At 40.0% G+C, this 13,323-nt stretch overlaps 1 protein-coding gene across 9 annotated transcripts in view; it reads right to left on the bottom strand.

The window, feature by feature from the left end:
• The window catches only part of KAT6B (lysine acetyltransferase 6B), a 223,576-nt gene that overhangs the window by 50,651 nt on the left and 159,602 nt on the right, over positions 1–13,323 (bottom strand). For all 9 annotated transcript variants that reach the window (XM_078150858.1, XM_078150857.1, XM_078150856.1 and 6 more), the window contains 2 exons: positions 11,781–11,942; positions 8,832–8,925 (listed from right to left, as the gene is read on the bottom strand). In XM_078150858.1, the coding sequence (XP_078006984.1) occupies positions 8,832–8,925; positions 11,781–11,942 (256 nt within the window). The remainder of the gene's footprint in view (positions 1–8,831; positions 8,926–11,780; positions 11,943–13,323) is intronic.

Here is a 13,323-nt window from a genome sequence, read left to right as displayed (position 1 = left end):
GATTCAAACTCGGTTTTCTACTCACAGGCTGGTCCTGGAGGACAGACACAATCAGCTACAGAGGGTGTGTCATCATTAATGCAGGAGAATGGAGGTTTCGACAAAACAGTCAACTAATATGTCTTGGAAAAATTTGCAACAAAAAACGTCAAAGTAAAAAGAAATTTATTGGTTAATATCTAATTAAGTAGAATGCCACAATTACTGATTATTATAAGTTATTTTTTACTTCAATTGGTTCATTTGCTAGCTACGGCCCAGTTGCCAAATAGCACCCGAATCCCTCGGTTTACGAACACTTAAACTTCCCTTTCAACTACTTTGGATTGCCTTAGCAATTCTTTCCCAAGACCGATATGGAGTGACAAGAACCAGAAAACACAGAGCTTGTAATCCAAAAGCCATTTGCTTGGAGTTAAAAAACTCCAAGCGATAACTTGCTTTTCTTATCCTTCTCATTCCCCTAGAGCAGAGAAGTTTAGATTCAGTCAAAGGGCCACACTTGAGGACCTAGAGGGCCACATATTACCTCGAGGCTTCAGGTTCCCCACCCCTGCCCTTGAATTTTCAAAAGCTAATTTCTGAATTTTTTTTTTAATACAGCCCGATTTTCACATCATCTCTGAGAATGCTGGTGCCAAATCACAGCAGTCAGAAGGTAAAAGAAGTTTGATTCCCTTAACCTATCTTTTCTTGACCTACTTTCAGGAAGGAAATGTGTTTTCTACACTGCCCATCACATCTTTTTAGGCACAGCCTCAGCAGCACTGAGGAAAGAATTTCAACATGCCAACTGACTGATTACCATTTACCTGGTACAGTTTGAATGTTGAAGTGCTATTTTGATAACAGTATTTCAACACAATTGGTTTCCTTTGTAATTCTATGTATTATATTTTACATATTTAAAAACACTATTCTGAGAAAGGTCCATAGGCTTGACCAGACTGCCAAAGGGGTCCAGAACACAAAAAAAGGCTAAGAGCCTTTGGCTTTAAGCAATTTAAAATTTAGTTAATTTGTTATAGCTTCTATAAAGGCATCAATCATTCAAAACTTCATGCTATGTTATTATATGGTATATATACATATATACACACATATAGCCATATAATATGGTACTATCATTTTTTAAAATATTAGAAAACAAAGTCAGAGCAAGATGCAAATATTAGGCAGCAGTCAGGACTCTGACTAGAATGGGAGAATACCTGATTTCTAAATCTGAACAAAAAACCTTCACTTTTTTTTTTCATATTTTCACAACCCTGAGATACTATAATTTAAGGGGAAAAATCAAACACTTGACCTGCTTCTTCAACAGAATGGCAATAAATCCAAGTCTCGAACTACAAATGAGTTTAATTCTGTCAGTTTTACCTTGCTTCATCCATACTTGCACCAGTTGCTTTTGGCCCAAACCCCACTTAAAGGCTAAGCACTCCTTCTGTTTCAAAATTTAGCTAATGGAACAAGAGTTATATGATGTTCACTGTCAATTCATCCGGGCCAAGGATGACTAAGGAATACCTTGTAGCCCCATCTTTCCTCTTGACAGGTAGGGAATTGGATGCCAAGACCCAGGGTCTCACCATTTTCTACTCTTCATTAAGGAACGCAGTAGCAATTTGCTTCACCTCTACTTATTTCTCCAAGTTAGGACTTATCTCTGATGGGGCTTTAAGCTAAATGACAAAAATATTAACAAGGAATTTCTTCTCTCCTGGTCGCTGTATTTTTTAAGTGTGAGGACATTCTACAAAAATCCCACAAATGGTTTGATTGAAGCTTCTTTGATGTCATAACAGTCAATATAACTCTGGATTTAATCAGTGTCGATATGTCACCATTTATCAGACATTGCTAAAATTTGATGTGGACGTTGCCACAAAGGCTAATGTAAGCTAAACTGAATGTACAGGTGTAAGGGGTGGGGTATGAAAAAGAATGTTACATAATCATTATTGATTTTATCTGGCATTTGCAGGGCAACTATATCTATCTGCAAAATAAGCTGCCATGTATTACAACATTTTTTTACCATTCATTCTATTGGCTTTTTTTGGTGTTTGCATTATTTTTTCCCTTGGCATTCATTAACGACGTCGTCGTAGCATAAGCCATATTAAACCAATTTTACTAATACTGTTTCATGCTACCTTGACTCAAAAGCTGTAGGACAACAACCTCCCAGATTCACCTATTCCACGGCTGCATTAGTACAGCAGCATCACAGGAAGCTTCTGTGTTATTCCAGCAGAGGGAGGGCTGCCCATACTCTGCTGCTCTGTGGACATTTCTGGCTGGGCTGTTGATCAGTCATGGGCTCACAAGGCCTAGTGCCACTGTGTTCCTTTTGTGACAGCCCTTAATGAATCGTACCAATCTCTTTAGCAATCTATACCATACATTGCTGTGGTGGCCTGCTTTAGGTTCTGTCAGTAGGATGACACTTTTTGGCTCACAGATATATCTGTGACATTTTCCTGACAGCGATGTGGTGATTGCTGATTGATGCTTCAGTCCTCGCTAAGTAGCAGGAGCTGTTCCCTATTTTATTAGTCATGTGGTGGCCAGTAAATGTGACTGCAAGCTCTCTTGTCACTGCCAACTTAGCTATTTCCTCAACATTCTTAAATATTCTTTGATTATGAAGACAATATTCCTTCTCTACCTCGAAAACAATGAACTAGCTGGTAAAGAGTATGAGATGTGAACAAAAGAAGGTCTGAAACAAAACCACCAGCAACTGCAGCAGGAGCAGGGCTGAGACACTATGGTATTACTGGATTCTTGGACTCTTGGCCTGTTCAGTGACTATCCAGTCCTGCAAGGTTTAGCTGGCCATCTTCTCCAGTGCCTCAGCAATCAAAGAAATGCGGGAAGAACAACCATTATCTTCCTTCCTTACTGGGACACAGCAAGGTCCTCAACCTTTTTATTGGCTGGAACTTCTTTTTATTTTGCAGAAAGTTTTGAGGTTATTTTTGGGGTGGTTGAATGGTGGGGAGAGAAGATTGCTTAGGAATATTTGGAAAGGGGCTGTGGTATCAGCTTCTGGCCATACCTCTTCAGAGCTAGAAAGAACTACAAGCTAAAAGAAGGGAAGAAGAGGTCTGGTAGGGGAAGGGGATGTGTTACGAGTAATGCCTGTCATGAAGGTTAGGTTAGTTTTTCCTTCAAATGGACTGAAACTGCCCTTAAGACTAGACAGGCTAAAGGGAATAAGGGGCTGGTCATTAAGGTAGCCTCTTGGTGGCCTAAGTACAGAAGCTGGTCTACAAAGAGAGACGAGCTGTGCTTTCTCAGACCTGACCAGTAAGGCAGCATTGCCGACACAGAGGGAGGAAAGCTATGCTCAACTAAATCAATGCTATAACCTAGTGGAGTATCCTTTGCCTACTATGTCTAATTAAAGCCTGTTTTAAAAACTGTTAAATGGTCTGGGAGTGTCCTATTTCATTCCAACTCCAAATCTTAAGTACCAATCCGGCTTGAATTAAATCTGGCCTACAACAGGGGGAAGGAGGAAAGATGATGTGCCATAAGTGAACAGGTCAGGCTTTGCAATCCCCTGGCTGGCGAACCTGGTTCCCCTCCCTACGTGGAGGTGAAAAGCAAGCTATCATGAAGGCATCTCTTTGCATTTTGGGATAATCTGGGCTAACATCTTCATTACTTACCTGATGTTCTCCTGAAAGAGAAAGGCAACATAGAATATGTCCAAATGTCTTAAGTGTTCTAAGATTACTGGAAGAAAGGTTCTCTATGAATATAAGGAAAACTATTACATTAGTATCTGCAATTCAAATGCGCAACTGGAGGATGCAGGCAACTGTAGCTTTCTCTCCACTCTACCAGTATCTTGTTCCAGGCTAGCTTAACTAACAAATTATTTTAGAAGAAATAAGATTTTTCTGCTTAAGAATCTTATTTGATTTCCTAAAAATGCTCCATTACCCAGATGACTCTAGGGCCCATGTAAATTACTTGAATAAAATAAATCCAGAAGCAAAAACTCTCCTTTAAAGGGTTAGAGAATTATGGTCTAGAAAATACGTCCCCTACATTATCTGTCTTCCAACAGCTTAGAATTCCAAAGACAAAGGGAATTTTGAAAGGTCACTGAAGTAATTCCCCAGTCTATAATAAAAACCACATTTTAACCATTACAAAAATGGCAACTGCTAACTCTTTGCCTGACTGTCTCCAAAGAAGGTGATTCTATAATTTTTCTTAGCAACCTACTGTACTGGCTTCAAACCATTAATTTTACCTAATTATTATTGTTGTTAGCAATAATAACAACAATAATACAAAGTACTCTCAAATACATTTCCTCATTTGACCTTCACAGCCGCCTAAGAGACAGGTGCTACATACATGTAGGTAGTGCAGAAGAAGGCAACCAGGATGGTTAAGTGTACTGCTGACTACACCATGTGAGAAGCAGCAGAAGGAACCAGGCATATTCAGTCGAGAGCTGAAAAGGCTGTCCTCAAGTATGTGAAGCTCTAGTGCTTGAAAGTGAGATCAGTGCCCCCCAGAGGGCACAGCTGGAAACAATGTGTGGAAATTGCAAAGGGTCATCCTGAGGCTGATGATGATACCTAACCCAAAATGGAATGGGCTGCCTTGGGAGAGAATGGCTTCCAGTGAAGGTGTTCACTCCCCTCCAGGTAGGATCTCATTTAGGTTTAAGTTGGACATTCCTTCCAATTCTGGGAGGTCTCAATTACTGCCTCCACTGTACACATGAGAAAAAAATGTTAAGCCACTTGTTCAGGGACACAGCTATAAGTGGCAGACCCTAGGATTGAACCCTTCATTTCTTTTTTAAAATAAGTTTTTATTGATGTCTTGTTTCTTTTATCACTATAATATCCCTAGTATCCTTCCCCTGTCTTTTCCCATAAAGAATTCTTAATTTCTCAACTAAACCCTGGCATTTACATAGGGCCTTAAGGATTACAAAACACCTTTCACACATATTTCATTTGATCCTCACAATAGCCTTTGTAGGCTAAATATGGGGTATTATTATATCCATTTTACAAGTAAGGAAATTGAGACTTGGGTTAAGTGACCTATTCAGGGTCACACATCTAAGCATCAGAACAGAGATCTGAATCCTGCCTCTAACGACAGAGGTCATATTATGCCACCACACATACATTTTTACTGTGACAATTTAAACACATCTTCTCTTGCTTTAAATTCCCTCCTTCATGTTGTCTTCTTCAAATGAATGTTAACAATTCTTTTTATCCCTTCTTCTGGGGATTATTTTCCCTCTTTCTAAAACTCTGTATAGCTGGGACAAAGCAAAGGCATGGCCAGAGGGGCAGAAGATCCTCCTGAAGGATCTCTGGGTCAGGTCCGATCCTGTGCTGCCCCGCTGCCTACTGATGCCTGGCTAACCCTAAGTGTTAACTTTTCATCACAGTTCCTCATCTAGTCTGCTGGATCAGATGACCCAACGTTCCCATTTCTCTTTTTGCTCTCAGTCTAAAAAAGTCTTTGACTTCCACTAGCAATTCCATTTACTTAGAAGCCAGTCTTCTACCCTCGATCTTCTGAGACATAGTCACAAAAGTACAAATTAATGAAAAAGGCTTGAGAGCTATGAAAGATTTCTCCTACACTAAAACCACCCACTTTACCTCCAACACCTTCTACAGAGCCATACTCATTATCACTTAACAGGAGATTCTCAACAACCTGAGTTATATCTCATTCTCCAGACTGGGGCCCTGGGGGAGAGAACGCTAGAAGCAAGCCGAATGACACAAGAACTCTCTTGCCAGTCAAGAGCCTGGAGAGAGGAAAGAGATAAAAATAAAATAAAAAGAACACGGAGAACTAATCACCTCACAATATAAAAATCATATCTCCAATACCAAGCATATTGCCTAGTCCTTTTCTGTCTTTTCTGGACTGAACCTGTTATTTCTTTCATATAGAGTATCCCTGGTTAAGAAACTTCCTCTAGGAGGGCAGGTCAACATGTGCTCTGCAACAGAGCTTCTTAAGCTTTTTCCACCTGCAACTTTTTCAGTGGGATTGAGACTCACAGTTTAAGAAGCGCTGTTCTACAACAGAGTCTCAAGGGAGTTGTCTGCGGACGGGGACTCTCCTACTTTTCTGTGTGCATCTGCAGCTCAGAACACAGTAAGTGACTGATGAACACTTCATTCATGCACTCGGTCAGTCAGTCATTTTGGAACCAGGTCTTCCTGGCCTTGTGGCCAGATCCCTTCCCACAATCCCACATAGTCCAAGCTAAAGGGGCTTAATAAGCGAGTCCATAACATAAAGAAAAGGATTAATTATGCTCAGTTAAATCTGACATTTAAGAATACAGCAAAGTATAAAACATTTTATATTTCCTATCCAAATGGTTAAAACAAGCAAAAATTTTTATTTAAAGAATACAAATTTAGTTATCTTGAAAATTCATTTAGGTAAATTCATTCATTCTTGGAAAATGCTGTATCAATAAGGTATTATTATATTTGGATAAAACAATGTTGGTTTATACCAAAATCATCATTGTTTTAGGTTTTAAGGTGGAAGGATACAGGAAATAATTACATTCTTTTTCAAATGAACATCTTTGTAATTAGACTGACCCAGTGCCATACATACCAGACACTTAGTAACTATTACTATCATTCTTAATAATAGCTATTGGATTAACTCATGCATTGTGCACAAAATTTCAGAACAAAGGATCTAAACATCACTTCCCAGAGAAAAAACCTCTCCGTAAACAGGTAAATGAAGATTTTAGCATTGCATATAGACTCCAGATTCGACAGTAAGGAAAGGATTGTAGATTTAGAGATGGAAGTTACTTTGGAGTTCAGCTCCTTTATTTTACAGATGAGGAAAACAAGGCCCAGAGAAAGAAGGTAGGTGATCTGCCCAAGGTCAAACAGGTAATAACCCAGGACCTTGACTCCAAATTCATCCAGAGCTCTTTGCACTGCACCATTGTGCCTCCCACAGATACATTCCCTGCTGCAAACTAACAAAAACATAAAAATATACAATTTCCCCCGTAAAAGAGTAAAGCCTAGTTAATGAATCGAGTGATGAATATGTCTTTTCCAGATACTAAATATTTCAACATTAAGGGATATGGACATATCTCATATCACTGTATTTTTTTCTTGATTACATTTATGATTGTTACCATTTAATGAGTAATCACTAAGTGAATAACACGTGGTTATTTCTTGAATTTTCTTAGTTTCTGAGAAAGGTGTTTTCTGATATTCATAACCTAGGAGTTATGCCTGACTCCTTCACTCCACACATCAGTCAGTTGCAAATCTTGCCACAAGATCTATCACAACTGCTTCCTTTTTCCTCCTCATAGGGCCACCATCCAAGCTCAGGCCCTTCTTGTCTCCTGCTGAGGCCACCACAACAGTCTCCAGGTCTCTTTCTACTCCAACCCACCCTCTACACAGCGGCTAGGGTGATTTTTTTGAGTGCCAACCCAGCCATGTGATTTCCCTGCACTCTGCACTAAATTTCAACGAGTCCCTCTCGCCAAGAGGCTGAATCCAAACTTGTCTTGGCTTTTAAAGCTCTTCGCTCTGTGGCCCCAGCCCTTCTTTGTAGCCTCATTATACGTTCTTCCCTCCCTGCACTCTACAGAGCAGTCCGAGTGACCTTTTCTACGCTCCTCCTGTACAGCATCTCTTCTCTTTGCCTTGGCCATCCTCTTTTTGTGGAATGCCCTCCCCTCCTTACAGAATTCCTTACATTCTTTAAGAGACAAATCAAGATTACCTTCTACCCAAAGCCTTTCCAACTCCTAGTGCCCTCACCCTTTCTGAGTACCTTGGATTTAGCCTAAGTTTATAGTCGCACCTCCTCTTCCTTGATGGAATGGAAGTTCTGTGAGAGCAGGAACTGCTTTTCATTTGAGTCTCTGCTTCTCCAGCACCCAGTACAGTGCCTGGCACGCAGTATGTACTTAATAATGCTTGGTGGCTGAATGACCCCTTCTGCCTTTGGGCAAACACAGTGATCTAACGAATGCAGAGATGCTACTGACTAATTTTTTCAAAGGTTAGAAACGTCCACATTCCAGGAATACCCGTCATTCAGGGTACCTGGGTTTTACTATCTTAAACGACCATGGCTACTGACTAATTCATAAGAGTAACAGTGATGACAATCAACTATCACAACTCTCCCAACATTTCTTCTCAACAGCTGCTTGTGCAAATCTATTTACATATTAGTCAGTCATATGATTGAGAGAGTTTGGATAATTTAATAAACACATATTAAGCAAATGTTCTTTGGCAGATCTCTGAAAAACTGAAAATTTGCAGATTAAAATTAAAAGGATGCAAAAATGGGTTTTAGTTACTGCTATAAGAGAGATCTTCTGAAAAGATAAACTATTTTAATAGAAATATTCCCTTTATATTCCTTTCAGTAAAAGAGGCAATTTTTTTTTGAAAACTGAGAATGCCTTGAAATAACACCTCCTTTAGCTTTAATCACAAATAATTGCCTCTTTTGGTACTAATCAGCATCACAAAATGGAATGTAATTTAGCCAGTTCATTCAGTATAATAGCTTTGTGTGAGAGAGATCTTGTCTCAATTTCCTAGAGTATGATAACAGGGAAGCAGTAAATTTTTCACTTGGGGATGCTTTTCTAACCTATGTAAAAATAAATAGAAATCCCATTATCTACTGATAAAAACAACAAAGCAGGTTAAATAAAGTTTTATGTGTTACTGTTTCCCCATAACAGCCATAGGCTCTCTGGATCATGAACGAAAATAAAGCACTTCACTTACTGAAATCAATGAGAAACCTTCCAAATCCTTGCCTTTGGTACTGGGGCATGATCATTATGCAGGAGACATTGTACTTCTGCTGGCAAAGCTTTTCCTGAGGGAAGGAGAAGCAGATCACATATGTCAAAGTGCTGCTGACGTGGGCCCCTTCCTGCACTCGCTGCTGCCCTTGGACACTGCTTCAGGAAGGTGAGGAGCAGCCACGTCAAGGAAAGAACAAAGCAAAAAAGTCTGGCACCTGATGGCGTCACAAGTTTAAGACAAACCACCTGAGCTGGGTGCATTTCTTAACTATACTCTCAGTTAGAACACAGAATCCAGGAATGTATCGACCTCAGCAATGGAAGTAAAGAAGGTAGTGGAAATCCTTTCCATACTTAAATGGCTTGGGTCTGTCAAGGAGAAACAGGGGAAAGCAGTGCCCCAAGTCCCTCTAGATGGCCAGCCAGCCTTCTGGAAGCACATTAAATAACATGCTCCACTCTCTAATATTCTGTTTTCTACCTTGAAGCAAATGTTCCTAATGTTAGTATAACTAAAGTAGTACCTGAAGCACGGGGAGATTTTCCATGGCTACGTACATTTTATCCTTTGCATAAAAGATGAAAATGTCTGAGAAATTGGAAATTTGAAAATCAAATGAAGAACACCTCTAAGTCCTCCAAACAACAAAGGAAGCAGATATATTGTACATAACTAGAAACAAAAGTAGGAATTGGAAGATGCAAGCTACAAAATAATTCTTAAACTTAAGAGGAATTTGGAATTTTTATGAGTTTTTGGCATCAAAGCAGCTATCTTTTATTAAGGATAAAAAAAAAAAAGATGCCCAAAACTACCTACAGAGGAAAAAGCTTATGAGATTGTGAACACTCTGGCCAAGTACAAACCAGGAATGAGACTGATCACAAACTATACTAAGTATCAAAGAACTACTCAGAAAACCTACATCTTAATGAACCTGTTTTAGTACATAAGTGGTGGGAAAAAAATTTCTAAATACATGTAAAGAATTTTTGTGAAGAAAGATTTGTCTCCATCTTCTGTATTCAGAGACTTAAGATTAAGAGCAAGGATTGATTTAATGCTCAATCTAGGAAGATGAACTAAGAAGTGGTCCTCTAACAAGCACCTCAACATTCAGAGATCTTGGGAATAGTTTCACTTAGTAATTCTGACCCAACTGTCACTTTAGTCCCTTCAATCTAGGATTCACGCAAAGAAAGGCAGTTAGGATTCTGCAGCTGGAATTGCTGCCTGAAGTTACAGGTGATTTACCTTGTCCTCATTTGTCACGTTGGCAGAGAAGAGAGGGCACAGAGGGAACCTGGGTGTTTACTGTCAGAGAGGCTGGGCCACGTTAGGGAATACAGTAAGAATAGTGTGCGTATGGATTGGTTTAGGGTCGAAAGAAGATTAGGCCATTATGTGACAGAGCAGTTCATGGGTAGATAAAAAGGAAACCAGAAGGGAGCTTAGAATTACTGAGTGATGGCAGGAAAAAAGATGATATTCAATGTGTGACCCCAAAAAAAGAGAGGGAGCATGGTGAGACAGCTGTGCCTGAGTGTCCGCCCAGTATGGGGGTGTAACAAACTATGACAGACGAGAAGAGCACCAAGAACCCTCCTGGGTGAGAACTGAAGGGGCAATGTGGGCAGCGGGGGATGCAATCACTGTTTTAGCCTGGGACAACTAAAATGTCAACTTCTTGCACAGATGAGATTCTCTTGGAGCAACAGCGTATCAATGAGAAAGCATGAATTAATAAGCATCTCTCAGCCCTATGCTAGGTGCTGAGCACACTAATCCAAAAGTGAAACAAGTCTTGTTTACACTCTCCTGGGTAGATGCAGCACGTTCAAAGATAAAGAGTATAAAACACATAAATATACAAAATTAATTTACAGTGACCTGAAGGATGCAGAGCTTGAGCTGAGCCTTGATGGGACCTAGGGGTTGCTAGGGATAGGGGCTGGAGGGAAGGGAGGAGAGCATTTGAGGCATGGAGTAAGCCTGTGCCAAAAAATGCTGCATCCCTGGAAGACAGAGAGTGTGATGGGAGGGTAATGTGTCATCAAGAAAAAAATGGGATGGAGTCAAACTGCAGGAGGATTTTGCATTTGTATTTTACTCTATGGGCAATAGGGAGCCACTGGAACTTCCTGAGCAGAAGAGTGAACAGAAGATCAAAGCAGAAGAGATTGCTGATGAAAGTAAATGGGAAAGGGGCCTGGAAATAACAGTGAGGAACAAGAAGAATGTTCTTTTCCTGTCCTGATCCAGCGTGTTGGGGATCAGGAGAGAAGGCTGAGTTGATGAAGTAGCATCAGGAGAAAGTCAGATTTCTTCAACCTCAAGGAGATGAATATAAGGAGCAACGAGGAAGAGAAGTTGGTAAAAATCAGGGAGCAGGACCCATGGAACAAAGTGAGAGGATGAGGGTGGAGCAGGAAGGGATACAGGAGGGTAGCGGTGATGTGGGTGGGTATGAGAAACATACCAGTAAAAAACAAATCGTGAACATTCTCTTTAAGTGACCGACTCCCTTCTTTCTTGGGGATCCTGAGGCCCTCAGTAAAGGGGAAGGAGAAGAGCGCCTTCAATACAACACTGAAATGTGCCAAAGAGGACAGATTCTTAGGCCCTGCATCAAAAGGCATGCTGACAGAGCACAGAAAGAGTGTAAGTGGCAGAAAGCTCAGGGGAAGGCTCTCAAGTCTGCAGGGCACACCTGTAACATTAGGTGGAGTTACAAGTACAGACCGGCAGTGCTGGCAAGGTGCCTCCCTCACCTCCCTTCAAGAGCCCTGTTTGGGAGGTGTTAGCCTTTCAGAAACAGGTGCCACTTCTTCAAGTTACAACTGTGGGAAACCTTACCCAAAGAGAGAGGCTCAAAACACAATATTTTTGAAAATGGAAAGGAAGGCATAATAGCCCCTGTTTTACCTTAGAGAAGTATCCAACGAGATGACAGCCCTTTTCATCATTTTTTGTCAGAACATAAAAAAGGAACGGCTCAACATCATAATACAAGGTTTTGTGGTCCAGGAAGAGCTTGGCTAACAAGCAAAGGTTTTGGCAATAAATTTTGCTCACATTCCCATCAACCTAGTGAAAGAAACAGACAATATTATTTACCACAAAAAGTGCCATTGAACATGACACTGTTTCTTGTTTAAAGTATTTTAGGAAGCATACAATTGTATTTTCACATCCCAAATTATAAGATGAAAACTCTGCATTAAGCAAGTATGAGGTTAACTACAGAAGAGAAATTACCTAGCATCTTTCAGTTTTCACATCTGTAGTTTCTTCTTAAACTAGCTTAACATAATGCAAACCGGTGGCAATATAGTAATTCTGGCTTTCTATTTTTTATGGTTCAAAAATGATGCAAGCATGCCCCCTCCCCTTATCTGAACCAAACATATCGGAATTACAGGAAATGTAAACACATCAAAATACTTTCAAGGAAGTTAATCTCTGTGCTATTTCCAAAATGGGTTTCACACCAAAATGAAATAAATGAACTGTATTATTCTGATTCCCTGAGGGATAGATTCACAAAAAAAGGCCTCCATTTTGGTGTTATCCCAAGCATCATTTTAAATATAATTGTAAAAGATAAAACTTCTATTCTGGGAATAATACCGCAGAGAAAGTGAGATGAATTTCAACCTAGAATAAGTACCGTGATTACAGTCTACTTTTGTTCAAAATAAAAAGAATCATACTGGGATACTGACGGTTATGGACAGGAGGCTAAGCAAGGGTGCCAATTTCTTAGATCAAATGGAGTTACAAATTTCCCCAGCGTTCTTCTTGAGAGGAATGGGTATTTGCTAACTAGAAGTCTTTAACAATGAACTGGACCATTCTGTGGTCTCCAGTGGACCATACAAACTCTCTTACTGCAGAAATTATTTTTAGCACTCCTGTAATGGGTTCCCTTGGAGAAGACCCAGCTCATATATAGAGCGACATAATCAGATATAAGTATCAGGCACAGAGGAGACAATTTGCTCCTTAACTAGAGGAGGCTTTATTTATTTGGCTGGACAGCTTTTTCTCTGGCAGCAGAAGATAGAACAAAATGTGCTAGACTGAAATCTAGGTTCTCCTCTATAACACAAATAAAAGTATTTACATTCCTGAAAAAGCTGCATACAGAAATATGAGTTATCATTAGCCAGAGCACCTTATACCAGGTGTAAGGAACACCAAAGGTGTGCGGATGGACACCACGAATTCTGGTAGAATGCTGGGAGTATGAATGCTTTTTGCAGTGATGGCATATATGAATGAGGTAATAGGCTTTAGAGAGTGGTAGATAAAATGGTCAGCTTCTTTAACAGGTAGCACAAATCGTTTAAGATGTTCTAAGGGGCAGTTTGGTAGAGTGCAAAGTATGTTACTCTTAGAGTCAGGGGAGAACTAGGTTCAAAACTGGCTTCTGATATTTCATAGTTGTACAACCATGGAAAGGTCA

This window comes from Phascolarctos cinereus, unplaced genomic scaffold (genome assembly GCF_003287225.1).
Source record: "Phascolarctos cinereus isolate Bilbo 61053 unplaced genomic scaffold, phaCin_HiC Scaffold_3;HRSCAF=262, whole genome shotgun sequence".
Taxonomy (NCBI): domain Eukaryota; kingdom Metazoa; phylum Chordata; class Mammalia; order Diprotodontia; family Phascolarctidae; genus Phascolarctos; species Phascolarctos cinereus.
The sequence above is the reverse complement of the archived record's forward strand: the minus strand, read 5'-3'. Positions and strand labels throughout refer to the sequence as shown.